This window comes from Cebidichthys violaceus, unplaced genomic scaffold, assembly GCF_023349555.1.
Source record: "Cebidichthys violaceus isolate CVI_PGR_0920_01 unplaced genomic scaffold, fCebVio1.0.p SCAF_42, whole genome shotgun sequence".
NCBI classification, from domain to species: domain Eukaryota; kingdom Metazoa; phylum Chordata; class Actinopteri; order Perciformes; family Stichaeidae; genus Cebidichthys; species Cebidichthys violaceus.
This window is the reverse complement of record NW_027176617.1, coordinates 92,544-119,681: the sequence shown is the minus strand read 5'-3', so window position 1 is coordinate 119,681 and position 27,138 is coordinate 92,544. Positions and strand designations below refer to the sequence as shown.

The 27,138-nt window shown below is 39.8% G+C and overlaps 3 protein-coding genes across 4 annotated transcripts; 2 read left to right on the top strand and 1 right to left on the bottom strand.

The window, feature by feature from the left end:
* The first annotated feature begins 239 nt into the window (after positions 1-239).
* On the top strand, positions 240-8,171 carry mtdha (metadherin a). 2 transcript variants are annotated; one of them, XM_068728446.1, is made up of 12 exons: positions 240-654; positions 1,535-1,633; positions 1,732-1,843; positions 1,926-2,093; positions 2,259-2,309; positions 2,555-2,716; positions 3,456-3,533; positions 3,709-3,780; positions 3,974-4,101; positions 5,278-5,388; positions 5,526-5,625; positions 5,765-8,171. In XM_068728446.1, exons 1-12 carry the CDS (start codon positions 301-303, stop codon positions 5,830-5,832), a joined length of 1,503 nt encoding a protein of 500 aa, XP_068584547.1. In that variant the 5' UTR covers positions 240-300; the 3' UTR covers positions 5,833-8,171. The 2 variants fall into 2 exon arrangements, with proteins under 2 accessions (XP_068584547.1, XP_068584546.1); XM_068728445.1 differs by having other exon boundaries at positions 3,453-3,533.
* A 2,755-nt stretch (positions 8,172-10,926) lies between these two features.
* laptm4b (lysosomal protein transmembrane 4 beta) lies at positions 10,927-21,675 on the top strand. Its single transcript, XM_068728635.1, has 7 exons — positions 10,927-11,221; positions 12,366-12,483; positions 14,279-14,352; positions 14,446-14,568; positions 14,924-15,022; positions 16,714-16,809; positions 19,512-21,675. The coding sequence occupies exons 1-7, from the start codon at positions 11,129-11,131 to the stop codon at positions 19,584-19,586; spliced, it is 678 nt and encodes a 225-aa protein (XP_068584736.1). The 5' UTR covers positions 10,927-11,128; the 3' UTR covers positions 19,587-21,675.
* Positions 21,676-24,735: 3,060 nt separating this feature from the next.
* On the bottom strand, positions 24,736-26,986 carry rpl30 (ribosomal protein L30). Its single transcript, XM_068728621.1, has 5 exons — positions 26,928-26,986; positions 26,765-26,813; positions 26,114-26,259; positions 25,485-25,615; positions 24,736-24,836 (listed from the first exon to the last, which is right to left on the bottom strand). The coding sequence occupies exons 2-5, from the start codon at positions 26,783-26,785 to the stop codon at positions 24,784-24,786; spliced, it is 351 nt and encodes a 116-aa protein (XP_068584722.1). The 5' UTR covers positions 26,786-26,813; positions 26,928-26,986; the 3' UTR covers positions 24,736-24,783.
* Positions 26,987-27,138: the final 152 nt, after the last annotated feature.

The following is a 27,138-nucleotide window of genomic DNA, read 5'->3' as shown; positions in this document are numbered from 1 at the left end:
AGCCATCAGACAGCCAAGTGCATTCAGCAGCTTTATTTACAAACGTGGATGACTTATGTTAGTTATAAACACGGTGTGATTACACGGTTTAAGTCTGGTTTAATCAACCAAACTAGCTGATATTGTGGATTTCCAATCTGTAAGAATAAATCAGTGATTTATAAACTGCGAATTATAGTTTTGTTGTGATTCTCCCAACAGTCAGATCCGATTAGCCACTCCTCCGTTAGCATACGGACGCTGCTGCCAATGATAGCTAACAGTAAGCGTTAGCTTAGTGTTATCGCGATTTGGGGAAAGATGGTTCGGGACCTGCGAGGTTTTGCGCTGGAAAAAGCCGAACTGCTTTCCAGCCATTTGAAGGAGCTCCTGTCTTCGGGACAAGGATATGTCCGGGATCAGTTCGGAGTGGATTTGGGTCTGAAACCTGACGTGTACCCGACGTGGGTCATCCTGTCCACGGCCGCGGTGGGTCTGCTGCTGCTGCTGCTCGGTCTGTCCTGGGCCGCCGTCTGTGGCAGTCTGTTCGCCGGGAAAAAGCGGGGATCCCCGGGCACCCGAGGCACCAGTGACCCCGGCAAGGAGGCCAATTTTGCTCAAATTGCCAAACCAGAAGAACAAAAGAAGAAGAACAAAAAGAAACCGCTTGAGAAGGTACCGTGAACGAGTTATGTACAATTACGGCTAATCAAAACAAGTGCGTCTATTCATTGACGTGTCAAAAAACAATTAACTTCGCATCAACGTTTAACATTAGTGTTTATTCAGTTAACACTAAGCTTATACAAACCCTGTGTATCTCCATTGTTGTTGTATCAAAAAAGTTAAATGTAATGTTAAAAAGGTAGCCAATTTAGCTGCCTCATACACCATTAGCGTAGCGTTACAGCCCACTCTATTTAAACAATATCAAGATAACGTTGCCGAAGGACAATCATGTGACCTAACGTTACTAACAAAAATATCAGTTAACGTTAGCTAAATATACAAAGAATCACGGCTTCTTGCTGAGAAGTGGATGCTATCTAGCTAACGCTAGCTGTGCGTAAACGTATCCGAGTGACAAGCCATTAGCTAATGATGGTTTATGCTAGCGAGTTAAGACGTTATCGTAGGCCGACACCTGAAGTCTGATGAATGAACTGTGGCCTACTTAAACCGTGGAAATGTTCACCGTTATCACACATCTGCGAACAAGGTTTACCGCTTATCAAGCTGTCAGTAGTCACTATCGCTGAACCATAAATTCAGGACTCACGGTGCGTTAGATATTCAGACCACAGCCAGGTGTAACCAATTACCCAGATTACAAGTTAACAACCATCAAATGTGTCTTGTGTTGTTTTAGTAATACAAGTAGATGTTTCCTTTAAAAAACTTGAATGGTTTAAATATAGCGTATACTACAAATTTAGAATTCAGAAAGATTCACCTTGAAATGAATAGTGAGCTAGATTATTCTGCTAATTAAAGTTGTGTGAAAGTAAATTCAATCAATAACATGATTTTTCTGATAACTATCTTTTCCCCCCAGAACACTCAATCCAATGGACAACCAGTGGCTGCAGCTCAAGATGCAGTTAAAGTCACAGAGGTTGTTTCCAAGCCAGCCCCACAGATCAAAACCGAGAAGGTAGTTTGAGCAGCTGCTGCCAACATTAAGTGGGTTTTTTTTCGTTTTGTAACCCCATACCTTATTTCAGTATATCTTTGGTTTCTCTCTATCTACAGGTGCATGTGGTACAGGCCCCAGTGCAGGTGAAAAAGAACAAGAAGAAAACCAAGACAAATGTGAAACCAGTCCAGCATGTGTCTACAAATGATGGGAAGGAACCCGATGATGGTAAGAAATACTTCTTCTATCATTGTTGTGCACATGGCAAGTCACCTAACGATTTTATGTTGTTGTTTTTTCTGTCCACCAGGTGCATGGGAGACCAAAGTCAGTAACCGAGAGAAGAGGCAGCAGCGCAGGAAGGACAGGGGCCCCGAGGACTCTGGAAGCCCAGGAGGGGTGGAGGCTCCCAAGAGCAATGCAGAGGCCCCTGCGGCCGCAGCACCTGCCAACACCAAGAAGAACAGAGGAAACAATGGTATTCATCAGTGTGATGGGCATTTATTAAGCATACAGTGTTGCCAGGGCTAAGCTTCTACTGCATGGAGCAGCTTGATGGGATCAGTTCACTCATACTTGAACGAGAATTATTTTGTAATATTGAAAGTTTCTCAAGCATATTGTTTTCCCACACTTGTTTCAGAGTCCTTGCAGTCAAGAGCCGCTGGAAAGAGGGAGACAGCTAGTGGAGCGGGTAAAGACAAAGCCAAACCATTACTTTGTGTGACTAAGATGGGGAAACGATTCAACGGCTCGCTCTTTTATCTTGATTTCGTTTTCTTTAGTTTCCCCAGTAGTTTGTCTAATATTAATATGAGCTGTAGGATATACGTGAGGCTGTCTTCCTGGGTTTGGTAACTGAACAAGCCTCTATACAATGGATTTAAAATAACTTATTTTGGTCTGGGCTCTAAAATACAGTAATGTGTGTCTCCACAGTGTCCTCCAGCTGGAGAGAGGAGCCTTCAGTCAACGGTGGAGGTTGGACTGATGTGTCACGTCAGATGGGTTCTATGGAGGGAACCAAGTGGAGTGCCGCCCCCACTGCTACCCATTACAGGGCCCCACCGAAGCCTCAGTCCTGGGGACAGGAGACACAAGGTACTACCTGGACCAGGATGGACCTTTTTACACAACGTATACAGAGTCTAAACATTGAACAGGGGGATTGATCAGTCCTGAAACTATTTAAATGAACAGCAGGATGATCAGAGATTTTCATCCTATAATTTATAATTTTTATCCAATTAAACACTAGCAGTTTGACTGCTAAAAAAAAAATCCAAATATGATTGAATTTCACTGAAATCAAAGTAATTTTAAAAACGACATACAACTGAGCCATCTGCTGGGCAGAAGTGGTATTGTAAGATAAATAAAAAATGCAAACATTTGTAAAGGGGCTGTGTTAGCAGGAAGTGAAATCATTGAAACTCTAAATTGAAATCTAATACTAGCTCAACAAAGACACCCACAATATAATATTCATCATTTTTTAAGGTGACATAACCTCAGGTTTTGCTTTCTGGAAAAGTGTCAAGTGATTTACTGTAAATGGAGCAAAGTATTGCAGCTGTCATATGAAAGCACTGAAAATGGGCATAGGGAAATAATAATAATCTGTGATAAAACCCTAATTAAGGTCTTGTTTTTACAGTGATTGAATATTTTTGACTGTGGAAGGCGTTTTTATACTTTAATTAAGTGACTGACAGCAAACAACGGTTCTCTCCATTGATTCTTTGAGTGTAGAAAACAGTAGGATAAATATATTATTCTTTAAAAATCTGATTCCAACCATATATAATCAGTATGTGTTTCTGTGTGTTCTCACCAGCAGCATGGAGTAGCATTGATGGCCGGATAAAGACTGACCTCAACCCTGTGACATTCTCCATGCTGGGACTTAACACCACAGGTTGGTGTTGTGATCAACAGTCCGCTTTATTATCACCCTGTCACACACCACACTCTACTTCCAGGATGCAGCTTTTATAAAAGCTTCCAGTGGGTTTTTTTCTAAACAATGACGAATTTACTTCTTCTTTTTTTTTACCTCCATCCCTCTCCTATTCACTGTCCGGCTGTCTTAGACCCGATATCAAATTCCATGGAGCTGCAGTGGGCAAGGCGCCCTGATGTTGATGATGAATGGTCTGGATTCAGTGAGTATTTCAGCAAGCCATTCCACGCAACGCAGCCTTCTGCATAACAGCAGATTATAAACAAAGAAAAGTAGAACCTTTCCAATGATTTTGTGAGATGAAGTGTAAGTCCAATCCATTCCAAGAGGCGCGTAAGCTTTTGAATTTGTAATGTTTTATGTCACTGCCATCCTGATGATGTGGATGATTTTAGATGGAATGGCAGCAGTGGACCCCAGCTCTGACTGGAATGCCCCAGAAGAGCACTGGGGAAACTACGAAGAACCCCTTGTGTTGGTGACACCAGCGGCTCCGCTAAAGGAACAGCCTGTCCCCAACAAGGTATCACTGACACTCACCCATATGGCTTATCACATCTGTTAGACTTTTATAAATTATCCCTTTTGCAAAGCCTAAAAGTCCATATAACAATAAATTAGTCTTAATATATTCTGGATTTTATTGCCTTGTTTATTTATTTTGCCACAGGCAACATAATGCCTCTTCTATGGCACAGGTCTCAAACTCAAGGCCGACGTCATTTTATGTGGCCCGCGAATCCGCCAGCAAAAAAAAAAATTTACAAAAAAAAAAGAAAAGTCCCATTATGAGATGCTTCATAGAAGCAGCTCTTCATAGGTTACCCTACATTTGACATAGAAATGGATTGTGAGTACATTGAAGACTACTTTAAACGTGGCTTTACAACAGATGAAATCTATGGGTAAATGGGAGCATTTTTGAAGCAGTGCATGCTAAAGGTATGTGAGCAGGTGAGCTCCGCCCAGATACAGACTTTTAAGAATGTTTGTGAAGAAACACCATCAGACCGAGTTCAGGAACTAGCAGGCAATCTGACAACACAGCTAGCTGAGAGACGAGCAGGTACTTGTCTTTTTCATTATCTGTTGATGAAAGCACAGAAAACACAGATACATCATACATCTATCAGTGTTTATAAGAGGCTGAAGGCAGACTTGACCGTCAGTGAGGAGCTGTTGGATGTAGCTGCATGAATGGGATGACGACGGGGACATTAGTGATGCAGAGAGGTGACAAAGATAGCTTTGAACAAATTTAATGTAATAACTTGTGCTTGACGATATTTGTCTTTGATATTTTCTTTAAAAGTTTGATCTTTGATAGAGTAATGTGGGTTTCTTAACCCTAAATTAAAAGGATTTATGTTATAATAACAGAAATGTGATTAAATATATTTTTACATTTATATAACTGCATGTATAATCGTTTTACACTTGAATAAACAATAATCAAATGCAGACAGTTATTTAACAATATGTTAGGGAGTAGTTACAGTTATACAGTCTTACAGTTACAACCGGCCCTTTGAGGGCGACCATGATGCTGATGTGGCCCAGAGTGAAAATGAGTTTGACACCCCTGCTCTATGGTAATTCATATATTCTTGTTGTTTCCATCTCACAAAGTCCCTCTTCTTTCGACCATGGACATCACTGTTACCAGAACTTGTTCATATGTCTGTTTTTGTCGTGGCAGGTATCGGAGGATGAGAAGGACACCGACGATCCTTCCGGTGGAGCAGACAAATCCAAGAAGAAGAGGAAAAAGAAGAAGAAAACAGAAGAGGAGGCTGCAGCTGATGCTCAGGCAAGAAAAAACTAAAAACATCAAGCTGTCAGATTATCTTGCACTAAACAAATAAAACTGTTTTATTTAATTGTACATATTCACATTAAATGTAGGCATCTCTGTTTTGTAATGTCATTGCGTTTCTTTGATTTTAGATGGTGAGCACAGTGACCCCGGTCAATGCAAAACCCAAACCCCAAGAGCCTCCTGTCCTGGCCACCAAAAAGCAGAATCCCAGCACATCGTCCTCTCAGAGTAGGTGGCTCAGACTTCTATATTCACTCACAGTGAGGGGGAGAGTCACAAACAGGAAATGCATGTTCGAACAGTAACCTAACAATGAGATGGTTGTACATACATCTCTCTTTATTTTTCCTTTTGAATCTACTTGCAGAGAAGTCCGAGCAGATTGCGGAGCCTCCGAAGGCCTCCCAGAAGAAAAAGGTCCGAAGGGAAACATGAAGTCACGCAGGTTCATAAGAAGCATATGCAAATGATTGTAAAATGTGTCACATGCAATAATTACCAGGTACAGAGTTTCTTTTCTGAGATACATTAACAGTTCTTTAGTTACCGAAACAAAAAGAGTAAAAGCAGTGACTATCACCTGCTTGGCTAAATATAGTGATGAGTTGTGGTCCTGTGGACTCGAATCTTAACTAATTTGCACTATTTGCTACACACTGCAACCAGAGTGGAGTTCCTGAGGGAGGTGGAGGTACATGTTCATGTAATTATTTTTTATGGCATCAAAAGTGTTTTTTCCCATCCACAAGAGTACATTTATAATTGTTAGCCCAAAAATACAGAACAGGTTTTATTTTTTTTTGTAATATCAAAGTGAAAGTTACAAGAGAAGCAAACTGTTTTGCTCCCCAGAGTATTGCACTTTCTTTTGTTTGCCTTTCTTCTGCCCCGCTATCAATAACTGAAAAGATTTTACAGAGTAATATCCTTTAGAAGACAAAATTGTGTCTTTATGTTTTCCCTCGTTCTCTGGCTGAGGTGTGAGGAATACGCCCTGGCAAAAATAGTTTTGCAGCCATGACAAAACCCTGACATTAAACCTACATGTGACTGCCAGGACAAAGTTCTGATTTGGCGAATTTCAGACTGCTGAATTACTTTTGCTCAGAAAAATGCGTTTTGTACCTTTTTTACATTGTCGTCACTGTAAGAAAGTATTACCACACAGAGACATGAGAAATGACCTATAACTCTTCCAACAAACAAATGACATGTGAGTGTTGTGTTTAAATAGGTTTGCCTAGCCTTTTAAAGTAATACCTCAAAAACTCTCTCCTTGCAGTACAAACATTCACTGCCTGTAGGCTGTGTGTTTCTAAAAGCTCCTTTATGAAGAATGGCAGCTGTTATCAGGTTGTTTTTGGTTATAGAAACTTAACTCCACAACCATCCCTGCAGCGTAATCCACCTCTTCACTGTCCGTCCGTGTGTTTATATGTTCCAAATGTTCAATGTTTTGCCACAATCTGGCCGAATACACTACTGCCTGAGAGCTTCAGAGCAGTGGGGGGAGTCATAGCGAGACACTACAGCAGTGTATTTAGCCAGATATTCTTAAAACTATCAATTCGGAATACACTTGACAGCTGAAAAGTAACTAATTTATCAGTTATGGATCGGATCATTTCTTCAAAGAAGGCGCTTAATTCTGAAATTTGGATTCACACTGACTGTAGAGCACAGTAACTGATATGAACCACCAGGAGGCAGTGTATTGTGAAGTAAAGGAATGGGGGGATTATCCCATAAAGCAGCAGCACTATTAGGTATTGACCCCCTGCTTTTATCATTCTGAGTGTGTGTCTGTCTTTATCTGACTAGACTGTGTTGACTTTCTAGAGACTTAACTGTCCCCTCTGCACTCTTTTTTTTATTTTTATTTTTTATTAGTTTTGTGCTAGAGAAAGCCATGCCATATGTACAGATTGTAAGGGCTTTTTCCAGTTCTGTGATTGCACTGTGCAAAAAGCTGTATCGAGTTCCTTTTGGTGTTGATGACTTGTTTTTTTACTACCTTTTTGCAGAATGTGAAATGTATAATTTTGGGCGGTTTAAGGAGACACCCAGGATTTATGATGGGGGACTTTCTTTTTTTTTAAACTTAAACAGAATGAATAATACGTGGTTATATGATGTAGAGCAGCTTTAATTCCACATCAAAGTTGGTTTTAAACAAGACACACACACACAATTACAAACAAATATAAAAGGAATTTAATTCCGTTGCCTTAACCTGATGTTGTAAAGAAAGTGCATTGGCATCCTTTTTATAGTTTCCAACCAACTGCAAGTTTTGATGTCAGAAATGAATTTAATCTTGCATGACTTTGATAATAGTACTTGTGTACATGAAATGAATGATCTCTTGCTTTAACTGTTAGTACTTGGTTCTGGAGTACCACTCAGTGTATATAGTGTAATAGCTTTTTTTAATGAGACGAATTGCAGCTTTTCTGTTGGCACCCAATTTAACGGACATTACCGGGGCTCTGTTTTGTTGTAAGTCAAAGAGCCTCGGTGCATCCAGGTGTTGATCGGCTGCTGGTGATGCATAGTTCTTAGAGCTGATGGGACAAAATGATACGTCGCTGTGGCTTCAGGCGCCCGTTTTCTGTTTAATTTCTACTGATGATTAAATTTGATTAAATCAATGTATTTATATACTTGTCTCTAGGACATGGTTATGTGAATGATTTTTCTTTTTTGAGGAGATACAAATGATATTTCTGTTTGTTTGGTAAAAATTACAAATAAATGAGAATTGCTTGATATTACCTTTTCATAGAAATGCATTTTTGTCTCGAAGGCTAACTTACTAAAACATTGGTTCGCATTATCCATTTGTTTTTTTCTTGAAGCTTAAAGCTTAAAAGGAACATAACTAACTATATATATATGGATATATATATATATATGGATATATATATATATATATATGGAGATATATATATATATATATATATGGATATATATATATATGGATATATATATATGGATATATATATGGATATATATATATATATATATATATATATGGATATATATATATATATATATATATATATATATATATATATATATATATATATATATATATATATATATATGGAGATATATATATATATGGAGATATATATATATATGGAGATATATATATATATATATATATGGAGATATATATATATATATATATATATATATATATATATATATATATATATATATATATATATATATATATATATATATATATATATATATGGATATGAAATCAGTTTTTATCAAGACGCACTGATGACTTTACCACCTTTTAATCTTTTTAATGCAAAATAACCTTAAAGTATAAATTCAAGGCATATTTTTGCAGCGGAGCAAGCACTACTGATATAAATAATCTCCCTGTCCAATGGCGTCTTGTTTTCATGTTTTCTCTCAAACTAATCCCAAATCTGTGATTAATACAATGAGGATTCACTGTGTCATGGAGCAAATCTGTGTCAGCAGCCAGTGTTGTGATCATCCCTGATAGTAGTGACCATCCTGAGGCCAAGTCGTATGGTACGCTCCCAGAGCCTGACCTCCTCCATCTCATCAGTCTTTCCATCTCTTATCTCTCTGTTCATTTAGGATTTACCCATTTTTAATCTCTCTCAATCTCTGGCTCACTGTCCATTCACCTTCACTTCACAGAGAAATAATGTTGTTGTTTTAATCATTTTTCCCTGCCAGAGGATTGTTGTACTCATTAGTCGTGTGTGTGTGTGTGTGTGTGTGTGTGTGTGTGTGTGTGTGTGTGTGTGTGTGTGTGTGTGTGTGTGTGTGTGTGTGTGTGTGTGTGAGAGAAAGGCCACTATGTTGATGGTGAAGGTCACTCTAATGGGTGGTACTGCAGTTGCTCAAACCCCTGCTATGAAAATCACTCGCTAAAAAAAAAAAAAAAAAAAGATCCGTCAAAAGTCCCCATATCTGAAACCCACAGGCTTCTCACATAGTTCTATCCTGAAACAAGTCAGCAGAAAGCCATTATACAGTCAAACTAACAAATCAGTTCACCCAAACACTGGCTTTGGGATTGTATTGTTCTGCGGTTCTGACAAGAAAGGATTATAAGACTTTGTTTTTCCAGTCATTATGTCAGAGCTCTCCCTTTATGCGTACATAAATACATCTGTTTAACATTTCAAACTCTCTTTTGAAGTAAGTTAAATGGGAAAATGTTTTATGCTGGAAAAAATTAACCATCCGTTCATTAAGTCCTCTTCAGATTGCATTCCAGCATTTAAAAGAGGTGGCAGTCTGGTCAGTATTAAGTCATGGCAGGAGAAGAAAATCCCCTTATGTGACGATGATGCGGTCCACCCACCAGAGCTTAGAGCTGTTGTCACTGGCCCATCTGTCAGGCTTCGTCCAGGATGTTTGCACAGAGACAAAGTGACATGAAATGAAATGCCTGTTTTCTTGTTCTAACACTGCAATAAAACACATCAATCTTTAGTCACTATATTTAGTTTGAGAGTTCCTCAAAAAGAGGAGAAAAATGCTATTGTGGTGACATCTCAGTATGGGTCTCGATGGGAATCACCTGGTGTCAAGAATAGATTGAGTCAAATTAACATGACACTAATTGGGCCACCTCCCTTATTTTAAGAAGATGGCACTTGCTTCATGCAAAGTGTAACAGCTGCATTGGAGCACAGTCAGATTAACCTGTTAGGGGTGGATTGGTGCAAAATGGAGCTCTATTGCACTTGGTCAAGATCCATAATTCAGCCCTGCACTAGAGACAGGTAAAGGACTGCTTCCTCTGGCTAAATTAAGTGATGTGTTTATAGTAACATATTACTTATACATCTGTTTAATCACTGATCACTAAAAAAGTTAGGTAATGTTTTCAGGGCATGTTCAGGGCTACATTTGGCAAAATTCATGGGATTTTCTTTGATGTGCAAACTTGTTCTTCTTGCTGGGGTTTGAAAAGGGGAGTCAAAAACAGAAACTCTGGACCAGTGGCTCCCAGCCAGTTCAGCTTGTGACTCGAGTCAGGTGATATCGACTTCTAAACCTGAATATGAACTGCGAGCAATTCAACCCAAAATTGGCTTTACTCTATCTGACTTCTCAAATTAAAGAGGTATGGTTTACTATACCTGATATCTGTTTGTTTGTTTGTTTTTTGTCGAACTTTTCCAACTCCCATCAAAACACGACACAAATCACACCACACCATATCTTTTACCAGTGCCATTGAAAGAATGATGATCTCTTTTAATGACACTGACTTAAATTGAATATACCCAACGCATGCATGAACAAATTCACACTCACACCATCAACCAATTACATTGAGGCTGTCAATGTGTTGATACACACGCTGGTGAGCTATATCAAACCATTCAAATTCTCCCAATTAAGAAACCAACACTGACGAAAAAGAAAAATATATTCTGCGATTATAAATCATGTGGCATCCATCCCTCGGATCTTGCCCCCCCCCGGTCACGTGACTCCCCGGGGATGAGAGAGCCAGATTAAGGCTCTGTGTTCGTCAGGAGTCCACTCGCGGGAACAGGAGAAACATCGTCTCTAACATACGCTGGATGTGGCGGTCTGAGCACCAAGGACGCCAATTGTTCCACCTGTTTGTTTTTTTTAGCACGTAGTAGCTTTGAATAATTAATAATTGTTTTGGTGACATTCATGAAATAACGTGAACATCGTAGCAGGATCAACGATGATTTCTCCGTGGGACCGGTGGTACTCGACGAGCTGCTGCCTGTGCTGCCATGTACGGACAGGCACCATTATTCTGGGGATATGGTACATGGTAAGTGAGGTTTTTATTCGATGTCAGGCACAACTACGGCTAAATATGTACAATATTAGATTGAATAATTGATAAATATCGATTGAGTTTGACTGAAATAGCTCAAATAGCTGGCGAAGTTACTGCTGTTTTTCGTTTGTTTTTGTGATTTGCCATTTTGAGGATGTCCTCGGGTTTTTAGTGGATACATGTAAACTACAGTGTTAGTTAATCAACTGCCGATCAAAGCTCTTATTTATAGTGTATATATGTATTTTAATCAAATATAGCATTCAGCACAAGATATATAAGCACAGTTTGTAATGTTATTCGTTATAAACTACCGTTAGAATTAACGTTCACTTATTGTTGTGCTGAAATAACAACGTTTACCAGCCCGTCCCATTTGATTTGTTCTATATTTGTAGCAGTTTAAAAATAGTTTGCTTCCGGTTTTAACCCCGGGATAACCTTAAGTTTTAAACATAGTTCAGTAAGCCTGTTAAATCCCCGACCGTTAAGTCTCACTCTCTCTGTGACCCTACTACTAATCAAGTAGATGTCGTCGAGCCAATCCCAGGAAAACAGGCCATTATGTTGCCTCCATGAGGTGTTTTGATTTACGACACTGATATACAGGATCATGGTCGTTTCTTCGAGACATGCTGGTTGGACAGATGCTGCACTGAACCTGACCAGCAGTTATACAAATATTAATTTTACACATAACGGTTATCTTTCTAGCACCTGATGTTTTGCTTTTCTCCATTTTTGTGAATTACATTTATTTAGGTTGTGGACTAAGTTGGGCAAAACAAGCACTTTGAATACGTGGCTTTTGGCTTTATGACATTTTGATTGGTATTTTTGACTACTTTCTCTAATAATTAATCTGAAAAATAACCAATGGAGTACTTAATGATAAGACTAATAACAATTTCAGTTGCAATCAACATCCAGCTGTTGGCCTGTATCATATCATAAAGAGTAACTCATTCAAAAACCTGTCAAAAAATGTTTCATCTCAATTACTTTTGTCACACTCCAAGAAAAAGCCCCGATCCAGCTGATCAATTAATTCAGGAGGTTAACCCAAGAACCTAAAAAAAGGGATAACTCCAATATGAAATGTATTGTTAATATTGATCTTTATTTCCCCCCACAGCTCATCAATGCGGTGGTCCTACTCATCTTGCTGTCGGCTCTCAATGACCCAGTTCAATACCGCTACCACCTTACCAGCACTGAGCTGGGAACGGACATCGATGTCATGGACGATGCAAGTGAGTGCAACGAATCCCCTCAATGCTACATGTCTGACGTGGCATATCTTGGATTAGATGTCCTCAATGAGGCGTGCTTGTTATTCCACATGAAAACTTCATGTCGAAGTTGTTGATGTAGAGGTGGAAATTGTTTTTTAACTCTTATGACGTCAAAATTCCATCTACAAAGAAATAGAATTTCCCAGTGTAGTAAATAATGCACTATTTTTAAATGTATTCAAATGGTAATTCAGTATGTAATTGTTCTTGTTGTCAACCATACAAAACGTTTTATTTAAACAGAGTGTAACAGGAAACAAAAAAATACCACCACAATAATGCCAAAGGACAATTTAATTCCATTTCTATTGCATGGTACACAATGTTTGAGATAAGGAGTCTGTGTGACCTGAGTGACACAGGATGGCTAAAAAAGTTGAATGACATGCAGTCAAAAAAATGCCTAAAACTGCAACACTGTGTTGGTCTTCAGTGCATTTATCTCTTCCCAGAGCACATATGTTTAATTTAGTGTTGATGTTACACAGCTTGAATCATCTAATAATAACACTCTAAGAATGTGAATACAAATTTAAGCCATGTCAAAATAGTACAGTAACTAAATATCCAGACAAAAGCAATGTTCAATGGCCCTATTATTTGGGGTTTATCTCCCAGCTCTGTATGACAGTGGCTGTACAAATCAACAGCACACACAGCCCCATGTGTTTCTGCAGCTCTAAAATCACCTCTCCTTTCTGCCCACCACTTCTTTTCCCACAGTGCTGCTCTCAGCACAGACACAGCTGAGTAGGCTCAGCTCCATACAGAACACATCAGCGTGAATGCGTATTTTCAGTATTTTCCCCCTCCAGCAGCTATCATCATCACAGCCGCCTCTGGAGCACCACAGACCCCGTCACTGGCTACTCTGATTAAAAAACGACAAACTCTAATTCTCTACTGGATTTAAAAGGGCCGTCTTAACTGATAGCGTTGCGTGGATCACTTTTTTTTGTAGGTGTGGGGTGGCAGTGCATTTATTTCTGCATGTGTTGTTTATATATAGTATGTGTTAACATCTGTCCTTGTATCCAGTGTGTGTGTGTGTGTGTGTGTGTGTGTGTGTGTGTGTGTGTGTGTGTGTGTGTGTGTGTGTGTGTGTGTGTGTGTGGCAAGAGAGGGATTACGATGGAAGGGTATCATCATTTCCTGGGTCTTAACACGGTATCAGTTCTGTTCAAGGCAATGTTGCTGGGTGCTCACCAACAGTCACGATGATGTACAGACGTTGCTCTCAGTCCTTCATGAGTCATAGAAATTGTTATGTTTTCATGCTAACAATGCTGAGAAAAAATCCACCAGGGATGTATTGATTCCAGTGTTTCACATGACTGTTTCTGAATACCAAGTTGGATAACTGCTGCATGGTGAATTTTGGATCCCTTTCACCAAACGGGACACATGCAGACATCCTGTTTAACTTGATGTCAGTGGAGCCCTGTACTCTGCTTCGGTGACACTGACAGGCATCTCATCTGTCAGTTTTTACGGCTGTAACATGAACGTGAGAGGGGTGTTACATTTAGTCAAATTTAGCACGTCTTGCATAACAATTATTGTCCAAGGCAGAGTGCGTGCTAAAAATAGCAAGGTTACCTAAGGTGCTTTTGTTTTGTAAAATCCACGTCCTCATGAAGACTTTTGGATTACCTTAGTGGACTCAAGAGTTCAAGTGAAATATTACAAATATAATATTTTTCCACTAAACTAGATTATCTAACTTTGTTTGTTTGTGTTTTTGCTTCTACAGATATCTGCATAGCCACTGCAATATCCCTGCTCATGATTCTTATATGTGGCATGGCAACATATGGTGCTTACAAGGTAAATAAACAAACAATGAGATTTAAAAAAACAAAACATCCTGCCCTTGTTCTTACTGACTTTCTTCATCTATTCTCAATCTCTCACACATAGCAACATGCGGCTTGGATCATTCCATTCTTCTGCTACCAAATCTTTGACTTTGCCCTTAACACACTGGTAGCCATAAGTGTGGTTGTTTACCCCAACACGGTGCAGGACTACCTCCAGCAGCTGGTGAGAACTATTTCCCTTCAACAGCCACTTTTATACTTACTACTACTACTACTACCGTTATATATATATATATATATATATATATATATATATATATATATATATATATATATATATATATATATACACACACACACACACTACTATATTGTTTTGACCATGTATATTATATATACATGGTCAAAAGTCAACATAACACAGGTCTCTGTTATGTAGCTTAGGAGTCCATTTAAGACTTGTTGGTTGTTTAGGACTGAAGGTTTTGTCAGGTGCTGATTTGTAAAAGGACACTTCCTGTCTTTTGTTTATCTTCTGACATCTATTTATGTGATTTATAACCCTCCCTCCCTTCCAGCCGGGGACATTCCCTTACAAAGAGGACATCATGTCCACCAACAACATGTGCCTAGTTTTTGTAGTCCTCCTCTTCATTGGCTGCATCCTCTCCTTCAAGGTAAGCCCTCAGAGTCTCTTTATTACTGCAGATTCTCACAATCTGTCTATATTTGGCATTTTTGGGGGGGATTTTGTAATTGAATCCACCACATCCATCTGAATGATGTCTAAACAGATGTATAGAAAAACGGTATACTTTGAAAATTAATTGATGATGCAACACATGTCTACACATCACACACTGAACATTTGTTCCCTGAACTGCCTTTTTTTTTTTTTTTGAGATTTACTCATCATATTGCAACGTGATTAAGCCAATTAAGTCTCGCGCTGAGCACATCTCATGCGGTATAAACCATATGGCATGCGTAATGAAATCTGCCAGTGTGAATAATCCCATTATCAATGTTCTTCATGAGATTATCACACAGTCAGAGAGCAGCAGGTCAGGGACAACAAGAAACAAACTCCTGTCAAGCTAACATGCATTAAAGCTTAATGCATGGATGACTCTCTAGGCGTAGCTATGCTCTGGGACAAGATGGGACAGGAAGTTCCAGTCATCTGTACAATCAAATCAGGTCAAATGATGTCCAAAGCCAGAGCCAGGGTTTTATGATAGAAAGCAGCCACTGGAAGATGCATTGCTGGACTTACAGAGAGAAGAGTTATAAATGTCATGTCTCAGGCAGAGAGCCTTGCTGCACAGAGTATATGGGGTAGTTGAACTACATTTTTTGTGTGCTATAAACATAAATATAATCCTAAAGTTTGCCAAGCAAAATTAATAGAATCCCATTGTTCTTGATAGGCACATACAGTATACATTGGCTACTGTGCTGATGATAGTTGAGTCAGTTCCCTGGAAAAGGTTCCAGATCTGAAACCTCGGCTCTCAGCACTGAGGCAGCACCTGCTGAAGTTCCTGCTGAAGCCAACATCCTCCACCTGACTGCACTTGGCGTACATGACAGATAGAGACAAGCAGGAAGAAGCAGAGCTGGAGAGAGAAGGGAGGGATGCGGCAGATAGAGAGATGCACATGGACAGATGGTTGGATAGATACAGAAACAGGAATTGTATGGGCAAGATGGTCAAACTCAGACTTTGTCGCAATGCACAGCCCCAGCCTAGCACATTGTCGTTGTGATTGAAAATGTTAGAGAGTTGGTATCACAGCGAAGAGGTCAACGCAGCAGATGGTAAAGTGATTGGCGAGCAGGCAGCCTGGTTTCCTGGTCGGTCGGTCGTGCTTACTGCTGTCGTAGATACTGACACAGCGGGCTACGCACGCACGCACGCACGCACGCACACACACACACACACACACACACACACACACACACACACACACACACACACACACACACACACAATGAACCTCCTGTTCTTCTGCCAAGCCAGACCGACCTAAACCCCAGTGCTACCATAGCTTTGCTGAGGGCAGGAGATGCCTGGTGAGTTGCCTTGGCTAAAATGTTAATGGTTGACCAAGAAAGGCAACATTGTCAATGAAAGTATCTTTATATTTGTACAACTGTATCAAATTGTCATGTATCCCTGACCTTCCTTGTTGCAAAGGTAGCTAATTTATCACAGTCTTCCTCACATAGCGACGTGATGCATGTCTGCCGTCAGCATCCCTAACCTTGATGAATGGATGACATCATAGCAAAGCAGCGTCTGTAATAATGAAAAGTGGAGACAATGCTGTTAAAGGTCTTTGTTTTTGTACCTCTCTGGGGACAGGCCTACCTGATTGGCTGTGTGTGGAACTGCTACAGATACGTGAGCGGCCGGGGCACCACGGAAGTCCTGGTTTACGTCACCACCAATGACACCACGGTGAGTAATCACATCCACCCTCTAGTTCCTCAGCCTTAAGGACACACTGCAAATCACCCTCACTCACGTCATAGTATAATTGCATTTGTGCAGCATTGATTTATTTTGGTGGCTTACAAACTTTCGGTTCATTTCATAAGGGGAAGATAACTTCCATAAAGGCTTTGAAGTGTTTTTTTTATCACTATGCTTGGAGATAATTGGGGGCGGAGGGCAAAATTTACCCCAAATTCAAGGTATTTGCCCCATTATACACAATCAAGGGGGCAAAAAACATGTGTGGTTGTGCATGTAAAGGCCTCTAAATGTCAAACATTGGGGAAAAAATAGCCCAAAATTACCCTGCTTGGCACATTAACTTAATTACAGTCTATCAGATTCTATGTTCAGCTGTGAACCAAATTTGCTTTTGTATGTTATTGCAGCTCAATGAGTTGATACCTCTAAATGTACAAGGTAAGGATTGTAGGCATTACTTGCACCATTATTATTATATAGCATGAATCGTGCTTAGAGCAGCAATTTAGAGCCTGGGAAAATAGATTTAATTTTTTTAACTATTAAATTCAAATTCTCAAACAACTTTGTTAACCTCAACCTCATATTTGAGAAGATAAATGAATCCATGTAACGCAGAAAGACAGGAAAGGATTTTTTGTTCCGCTTGTAAAATAATTTCACTGACGGATGATTTCAAACAATTAATCGAGTTTCAATCAGAAGAAGAGAAAAAAAGAGCATTTATCTGTATCCTCAGTCTCTTTCTTTACATTCTGTATATTAAGAAAAATGTAACATTTTATTTTAAAAAGTATTTTATCCTGTGCCTGTGTATATCGTGGCAGTCAAGTCATTTCCTATATCAAATAACTTTACCATTCCAAAGATGTTCAGGTTAGTGAGGTCCAGCTATAAAATCACCATAATATAATAGAATATCTGTCATGTCACAGTTCTTACATAGATGTACAGGTGAAGATTCTATGTGTAATATTTTAACCATTAATTAATAATTGCCAAATAAGAAATGACACCAGAATGAGAGAAGTGAGAACCTGCAGTTAGAAATGTTCAGGATTTGCTTAATATTAAGATTAGCAAGAAATTGAGACCTATTTATGGTGATTAAATAAAAATGTGTACATTTTTGGCTCATATTACCTACACATATCACTTTAGGAGATGTATTGCAAATTGTCAGTAGAACTGGGAAGGTGAAACCAGTTAATCTCTGTTGTGTGACAGTCAGCGTATTGACATTGGTGCTGTGTGTAGCAGCACTGGAGGTGCTGTAGGTCGTGCTGAGGTGTGATTGGCTGGCTGTGTAGAGCCGGGTGTCGTCCATCCCACTTATTCCCCTTCAGTGTTGACTCATGGGCTTTCTGAGAGGCTTTAGCATAGTCACGGTTTCCATTTGTCTGTCCATCTGTAATCCTCCACACTGATACATAAGACATTAATCTGTCTCTCTCAAGCTCCCGTCTCAATACATAGCACCTCATCTGCATGTCACTTTGTTGTCATTGTTGTCGTTGTTGTTGTTGTTGTCGTTGTCGTGGCCTTGCTTCACACTGCTGATGTTTTTCAATTTAGTAAAAAAAAGACTCTTATTCCAGCAGCTAATCCAATAGTGATATCATATTGTGTATCATGTGGCCAAATATTGTGTATTATGTGTCAGTCAGGAATCTTATGAACTTAATATTTTAGCAAATGTGTTTTGGGCCAAATCAGAAACCAAGAACACACTAGAATTTAAAAAACAAAGCAGCCGAGGCAACTAGGTCAGAGCGAAGGCCACAGAACAAGCTGTGCGAATTTTAATTGGAGAACTATTTAAATGCAACAAATATCTGCGGCTCACCTTTTTACGCAAGTTAACCTCATAAAAGCATGAATAGTGACAACATGGTTTTATCACTGCATTCCTTCTCTCTGCACACAGTGCTGAATGAATGGAGCGCCCCATCTATTTCTACTATTGGAGAGCCAGCAGTGTGTCTAAAAGGCTTTTTACTGCCTTTAACATCAAGTACCCAGCTGCTTATCTGCCGTGCTTTTATATAAATGCCATTAAAATGCACAAGGGTCGTCTTCCCTCTCTATATATATCTGTCCATCCTCCTCTCTTCTTCTGGACATGTTACATAATTGTCTGCTTGTCCGCTTCATTTCAAATCCTCCCAGTGATGTGTTTGGCGGGCCTCCCTGGCTGCTTCACAATTCCATCCCCTCTGAGCATATTCTCTCTCTCTCTCTCTCTCTCTCTCTCTCTCTCTCTCTCTCTCTCTCTCTCGCTCTCTCGCTCGCTCGCTCGCCGCTCTCACTGAATTAGCAGCAGTGCTGGTTTTATAACACCATTTACAGAGAAAAACCCTCTGATAGAGAAAAGGCAATCTGGCCTCTAAAGCCCAGGCATGTGTGTGGAAGTTATTCTTGCAGCTAGAAATGCCCTCTGTTGGGATGGAATAAAGATGTATGAAAGATGGAGAAGAAACCTGCAGCAGTTACTTGGCTGTGGCTAAAATCACTTCCTATTTTCAATATGCATTTACTATATCTTAATTCTGAGTGTGCATTTCTGCATTTAATAGTGTCCTCAAAAATTGCCCAATTGGCTCAATCATCACAATGGATAAAGATGTATTTGAGGTATGCTTTTGAAACTGAAAGACGTCTTCTGGTTATCCGTTATATTTCAGGTTCTGCTCCCACCGTACGAGGAGGCCTTTGCCATACCGCCGAAGGAGCCCCCTCCCCAGTATATGGAGGCATGAGTGACGTCCTCGTTGCTGGACCCCATACCCCCAAACTCCTACCACGGCTCCCTCCTCCGACTGCAGGACCCCGGCGCTGGCTGGAACATGCTGAAAACAAGACAAAAGTCTTAGAGGCTGGTTTCAGCTTGGATTCCTACCAACCTTTAATTAGATTAGGCTGACCCTGAGCCAGTATTGTCATCAACTGTTCCCCTCCACCACCACCACCAACACTCTAGTCGTTGTGAAGTATTTTCCTCGCCTCTCGTCTACTCTGTCCTACTCGAGGACAGTATCGCAGCAACTCCAACCACTACCAACCGGCAGCTGCCGTCCCCTGGCAGCATGTCAACTCTTGCACCCCCCCTGAACACTCTGTCCCAACGTAATTTGCACTTTTCTTTGAGTGAAACGTGCACCGGTTTGGCCACCAACTGTTAATCCCCCAATACTGTGAATCTCCCTCGCGGTCTTTGTCAAGAAAACAAACTACCTGGAGAGAGAAAGTGACAGACAGAGAGAGAGAGAGAGGGAAAGCGACATAGATGATCAGTTATGCAAGAGCACTTTTTTCAGAAATTGACAAATTCCTTCGTTGAATGTAATGTCGAGGTATTTTTGTATGACATTTTTGTATAACAGTAAAAAACGGAGAGAAAAAGGAGTGAATAGTGAAAGGCTTTCCTCTTGTGGTATCATACGTGTACTGATGTCGCTTGTCCTGCAGGAAATTGTTTTGTAAAAAGGTTTCTCGACCAGTATCAACACCGTCTTCCTTTTGTATCCATGTAACACAGTGTCAGTAAACCTGTAACCCACTGACTGCCAGTGAAAAACCTTCGTCACCCATTGATCTCAATCACAATATTCCAGTTTGCCTTCCTGTCCATTTCCTGTCTGTTCCGAGATCTCGAAAGCTGAGAAAGACGTCAGTGTAATTTGAAGCACACAAACATAAATGTTTCTCACGCTACAGACTCGCACCCAAAAAGGCAATACACATACTGTAAAATCTAACATGTGCAAACATTAGTGTGTGAAAATGTCTGTCTTGTGTTCCCGTTGAGCTGCAGCTTCAACAGCATCGTCTGTGTCTTTATTGTGTTTTTGTGTGTTTTTTTTACATGGATCATGGTGTATAATCTGATCTTTTTAGTTGAGCTAACTTAGCTGGACTGAGGGCATTTTCCTATGAAGGTGGCGCAACATGCTGCTGTACATGCAGAGACCGTATGTGTGTGCGTTTGCCTGAGTGCTGTGTGTGACGTTATGATGTAACTCCTTGTACCTTTTATGTGTAGTAACATTTCCTTTGCACATGCAGTGATATAGTGTTGTTGAGGTATTTCCTGTGCTGGTGACCTTTTTTGAAATTAGCGATGGATGGGAATCTAAAGCACTGATTTAGCTTAGCGTAGTAGTACAAAATCAATATACAGTATATGAAGCTAGATGCTTGTCTTTTGCCTAGAACTATTCAGACAATTATCAGAAATAATAATGGAACAAATGATATTAGATAAACCTAATCCCATTCTTTCCAATAATTCCTGAGTAGTATGTGCTGTCGACTTCAGACTATGCAACAGTGCATTCAACTACTGATACTAATACTGTAGTTCATAATGTAGCCAGCCATTTGTTGGACCTTTTGTCATTTTCCCTGTGTGAATTGTGACCACTGCTTTTGCAAAGCCAACAAAGCTGAACATTAAATTGCACTTTAAAGTCAGCGTGAGCTCACTGGGAACTGATGTTTTTGTTTGTGTTCACCTTTACCACAGTATGCTGTAGCGTGGTTCTAAATATGACCGGCCACCTTCTGGTACAACCTTCTAAAACATGACATCAATCTATGTTGGCATTGTGTGATGCGACCGAAAAGCTGCAGATTGTAAAGTGACTGAAGGAGGATTTCAGCTGCAGGGTTTAGAGAAGAGGCTTGTACAGTATCTGGACCAGCGGATGGCTGATGTGTCTCATTTTATTAGAATCACTTCAAGACTGTTCTCCATTGCTTTCCATTCACACACATCCTCTTGTTGGATATGCATGAGCTCATGTCTTCAATTGTGAATAATAAAAAGCAAAATCAGCGGCTGTCTGCTTCTGGATTCATTAATTTGAGTCAACAGTTTGTTTCTTGAAAAGAACCAATAAAAATAAAAAATTAATAAACTTACTGTTATATATATTTTAATTTAGTTAAATTTGCCAAGGGGGGGTGGGGGCATATTATTGTCATTTTTTTATAATCCTCAACATGGACCTTCTTTTTTTCTTTCTTTTTTTTACAGCAGAGACTTTGACACAGGTGTCTCTAATAACACTAACGATGGCTCCAGCATGCACAACACCAGGACCTTAAAACCATGGAATTCAGCCGTCGTTAATTTAATCATTTACACCTGTGCTTCTCCAGTCGTGCCTTGTAAAATGTTTTGCAGGCGTGGACCTGACGAAAACCAATGTTTGCTGTTAGTGTGAAACGTGTTTTGGCTAAACTGGGATTCAGATTTGCTCAATATGGAGTTATGTAGATCTGACTGAAGCTAAAATGCTGTTCTTATTCAAATCACAGAGTGTCTGTATCTTGTGATAGGAGTGTTGGCATCTTAGGAAAAACCACTTGATAAAAACGAAATGCATCTCATAGGTGAAATTGGGCACTGTGGTTCAACAAGGGCTGATTCAATGCCAAAAAATGATCTAATGCTGGAGTTTCCTTTGTTTTGATTTAAAAATTACATTTACTACATTCTCTCTTATTCAAAAGAAATTATAAATAATCCATAGAAATTGTACACTTAATATATTACCTATAAAAACAGTCAAGTTTTGAGACTATGACTGTGATGCTGATGTGCGTACATCCTGCTGCCCTCAGAAATTCAGTATCCCTCAGTGGAGAGGAACAAGCTGGCAGATCAACAAGGATTTAACCGCATGCCTCAAAATGGACGCTGGCATTACCTTGGGTCTGACAGCAGGCCACCAGACAGACACGCTCACCTACTTTCTGCCACTGGGACGGGGCAGGGACGGGGGGGGATCCAAATGGGTCACACTCTGTCTCTTTTCTTGCTTGTTGGATGCAATTAGAGGGTTGTACAGTGACATCCACTGTGAGATTGTTTCTGTAAAATCTGTCTGCAGACTTTGTATGACCCGGAGAGCCTTCAAATTGTCATCTAAAATGTTCTTATAATACAATATCTAGGATATGAATAAAGATTACAGGTATGTTTACCCTTAGTTCCCAGTAATAAACCTACTAAATATGTCCCATAAGGATATAAAACTTTCTTTGTAATTTCCTGTCTGTTATCACAATGAGAGAAGTTTATGATCAATAATGTTGTGTGTGAGAATATAAAGTACTTAGCACCCTGTAAATGTTCACTGAGGTGACATAATCAGTTTATGTTGCTATGGTGAGAACTGTTCAATACTGACTTTACTCTAGTGGGCAACACGGCCTGACACTCTGCTGCATTGTGATCGCGATTGATTTTTATTCAACTGACTTTGCTCTACATAAACTGGAAATAACATTTGAGATCAGCTAAAATGTGACACAATCAGTAAAAAAACAAAACAGTAGACATAAAGAAGTGATGTGTTGGAGGACGCTGTACAGCCCTCAACAGGCTTTAAGTTCTATTTATGGTGCAGATTGTTTACGCTTGTTAATTCAAATCTTATTCTACAACTGCTTTAGAAATTGTCCTCATTCGGTGTGAGGCATCTGTCGCACGTGAAACAGATCATCTGGGATGATTTCACTGGATTTAATTGGGAATCAAGAAAACAGCTTAGGGAAGCAGTGAGTGGAAAAACTGGGCCAAACCACTGGATGGGTGATGGACGGCTTATATCTCCGTCTCTGGGATGATGCATCAGTTTCAAACTTAGGCCAATGGCACTGACAGCTGGTCTAAATCTGAAGTTCCAGTATATCTTGTTGGTATTCAGGTTGTCAGGCATTGCTGTAACAAACATTCATATTGACCGTTTATCTGGTTACATTTAATGAATCCTCAAATTAATTTAAAACGTATGCATAAGAAAATATCACAGATGATTTTAAGGCAAGATCCTAAATTATATTTCTAATCAAATGTATGGATGTTTACCACTGTCGCTGGGAGGAGGACGTTTTACTGATTCAGCAGCAAATCACATGGTCCTAACATGCCTTTCTCAGTCCTCATGGAGCTGTAGGTGTACACGTTATTCTGAGGACATCTTGTCCATTGAGGCTTTGAAGTTGAGCTTGATATGGTGATGAGATCAAGTTGACCCTGGGTCGAGATTGTTTTGTCAATTATTTTCTTTGGAACGAGCCCAAAAAGGCTTTAGTTAGCCTCAGTTTTATGTTTATCAGCAGTTACAGATGAAAGGCTTTAATGACTATCCACCAATGCTACCAAACTGCCCTTCAGCAAGGCAGTCTTTCTATTAATCGCTCTGAAGTTATGTATTTAACAGAGCTCCAACCCATTCGTGGTGTGAACACAGCCTCTTTCAACATGACTGCCTTTAAAAATTGACAGCAGCTGGGATGGAAGGACTGATTATTGGCCATTCAATTAGGATTTATGGCGACATTTTTCCATTTAAAGTCAGCTTGGCTCAGAAACTAAACAAATAGATCCAACAAATTTGATCCATTTATGTTTAGCAGCAGCAAACTATTTTGTTTTAGTCTTAGTATATTCTCTCACACTCAAGCCAGAGGACTTCAACAGCATGTGACAAAGGCAGATGTCACACTCTAAAGCCTTTAATACCTCTGAAAGGAGAGTCCTTACTTCTTTTACACCCAGCTAATACGGCTGACCGTCACCCCCAAGGTTTACAGAAGTTAGAAAAGAAATATTCTAAAAGATTAGAAGTTGAGTTTTTTTTAACTCTCGAGATCAACTGTTTAAAATCTGGTGTCCAGAATTATTTCTCCTAGTCTTCTGCTTTTAAGTCCCATATTGTAAACAGTCTTATAGAATTGAGGGGAAATCCCTCACAGACATTGAAATTGTTAATTGAATAAGTCATGTGAGAAAGTCAAGACGACACTGATGCTCTCTGGTGGACACCTGCAGGATTGACAGTCTCTGGACAGATGGGCTATACATCTTGATATCAGAAAAGAATTGATGGCAGCATGTACTGTTAACACCGACTTTATTTATAACAACGGGGTGGGGGACCAGCTCTACTGAGGTGGCTGCTGCTGGTCTGGCATGCTCCTGATGATGTCAGAATCGCCTGAAGAGGAAAGGAACAAAAAGTCAGAAGAGCAAAATAAAAATTGCCACATATACATTGCAAAGACATCCAACTATATCCCTGAATAAAACGATTTTCTATTATGTCCTATTAGTACATTAAGTTAGCAATGAGGGTAAAAGTACCCAATTGAGTATCCACGAACTGTCCATAAAGCACTCTGAAAGACTCTTATCTAACAAACCACCAGTCCTGAACTGGATCATAATTCATGAGCCGCACGTCAAACAGAACAAAACACTGCACAAAAATGTTTCACATTAAAAGCCACTAAATTACATTAAAAAAAAAAATTAATCTCATGTTATCAACACATTTCCCTCCGACCTCTCTGTATCTTGAATTGATGTGTTGAATGCCATTGCGTTGGTAATAGAATACTAACATGTATATAGCTGAACATGTTCATTGTATGGGAATGTATATTCTGTCATGAATCACTGAAATACAGTGTTTTGGTTGAAAACTTTATTGGTGTCTTTAGAGGCCTTTTTGCAGCTGTACAGGTCTGTCAAACAGACTCACTGGGACCACTCCTCAGGGGACAATATCCCAAAAAGCTCAATGTTAGTGGCGAAAGGAAAAAAAGTTTAGAAATCAACTGCACCATACTGAGTAGGTACTCACCAGGGTCAATGATCGCCAGTGTGCACACCCTGAAGTATTTGCCGCAGGCTGTGCCGAGCTCAATGTTGTTTCCACTGTAGTGATGGACACCAGTCTTGGCCAGCATGGCATAGTACTCAATCTCAGATTTCCTGAATGGGACAGAGATAAAGGGAAAAATGTGAGTCAAAGCAGCAGATACAAATACAGAAACGTTGCCAAAAAAATGAATTACAAGACTGCCATGGAATCGCTTAAAACCCAGATTCAGTGTGTAACTGGACATGTTTTAATAGAATCAACCTTTTAGACTTGTTGTGCTTCGCAATTAACATTTGTCTGTTAAGGCATCGGAGCTGTTTCACAGCTTCAATGCCTTAACAGACAAATCAGACTAACTGGTTTAAAATAAATAAATAGTTTTGAAATCATTGGCGCAGCAATGATCATTTTCAACATGTAGCATAACTTTGCACAAGCACACCACCTTGTGAAGCAGTGTGCTAATAAAAAGTTGTTGATGCTACACGCTCTTTTAACCATAAAGACTTAAGTCACATAACACTTTGGTGTAACAACTTGCTGACAACAACTAACATTAAATAAAATGTTAAACATTAATAGAATAAATATATTGATATTCCTCATACCTGAGGGCTGGGCAGTTGTTGGCCAGAATAACCAACTTGGCTTTTCCCTGACGAATCATCTTCTGGGACTGTTTGTAGCCCAGGACGTATTTTCCACTCTTCATCACCAGCTGGAGACGGGAGTTAATGGACTCCATGGACTTTTTCTGAACAAACAGGTACACATACCTCAAGTTAGTGACAGCACACAAGCTATGCAACGCTATCTAACCTGCACCTTTTGTTCATCGTCGTGTTCACACTAAACCAAACAGTGGTAATAATACCTTTGCCATTTAACAAATGAACACCAGGAGGTCAGCACATTTAATATGTTGTTAACGTACAATTAGCAGGGATTGTTGACACCATATTGACATGTTTGTTAAATTTAGCAATGTAGCATTAGCTACACTGCCGGTGTTGTACCGTATTAGCTAACGTTACAGCTACAAACGTTGGCGACAAACAGATGGATTGACGGGAGTACATTAAGAGGCTTTCATATATTTGCAACCGAATTGAAAAAAATATACACTTTGAGTTTAAATACGTTTAAACGGAGAGCTACATTGCTAGCTAGCAGGCCCTGACAGAAACACGTCTCCACGTGAAGCAGCAGCCTGGCCCTGAAGCAGCGCGTGCATTACGGGCCGAGCCAACGCCACTCACCGTTTTCTTTGCGGCCACCATTTTTGCGGTTTAGTCCTGACCGGCCAACCTGCGGGCGAGAGGAGGGAAGGAGAAGACTATCGTTAATGTCTGGATGGTAACAAAATGTTAAATTTGACAAATCCCGGGTACTTTTAATCAGAAAACTCAGAGCTCGTCTTACTGTAAGTTAACTCCAATATGGCCTCGGAGAGAAAGGAAGTCCCATGGTGCACTGCGCCGCTATCTGTCCGCTGGCCTGCGCAGAGGAGTACTGCGCAGAATACTCACTGCAGATGGTTCAGAGAACTTTAAATCGATACAGGACTATTTGAAAATATATTATTACAACGAATGAACAATAGTCTACAGTGAGCATTAATTAGACTAAATCC

What these genes read in the sequence shown, in the direction of transcription:
- rpl30 (XM_068728621.1), bottom strand. Translation starts at nt 26,785, where the DNA reads ATGGTGGCCGCAAAGAAAACG. An exon ending in TGGTGGCCGCAAAGAAAACG is followed by an intron (nt 26,260 to 26,764) that starts GTGAGTGGCGTT and finishes CTGTTTGTTCAG; the next exon opens with AAAAAGTCCATGGAGTCCAT. An exon ending in ACTGGCGATCATTGACCCTG is followed by an intron (nt 24,837 to 25,484) that starts GTGAGTACCTAC and finishes TTTCCTCTTCAG; the next exon opens with GCGATTCTGACATCATCAGG.
- mtdha (XM_068728445.1), top strand. Translation starts at nt 301, where the DNA reads ATGGTTCGGGACCTGCGAGGTTTTGCGCTGGAAAAAGCCGAACTGCTT. An exon ending in TGATGAATGGTCTGGATTCA is followed by an intron (nt 3,781 to 3,973) that starts GTGAGTATTTCA and finishes GGATGATTTTAG; the next exon opens with ATGGAATGGCAGCAGTGGAC. An exon ending in CAGCACATCGTCCTCTCAGA is followed by an intron (nt 5,626 to 5,764) that starts GTAGGTGGCTCA and finishes ATCTACTTGCAG; the next exon opens with AGAAGTCCGAGCAGATTGCG.
- laptm4b (XM_068728635.1), top strand. Translation starts at nt 11,129, where the DNA reads ATGATTTCTCCGTGGGACCGGTGGTACTCGACGAGCTGCTGCCTGTGC. An exon ending in GCTGCATCCTCTCCTTCAAG is followed by an intron (nt 15,023 to 16,713) that starts GTAAGCCCTCAG and finishes CTCTGGGGACAG; the next exon opens with GCCTACCTGATTGGCTGTGT. An exon ending in TCACCACCAATGACACCACG is followed by an intron (nt 16,810 to 19,511) that starts GTGAGTAATCAC and finishes GTTATATTTCAG; the next exon opens with GTTCTGCTCCCACCGTACGA.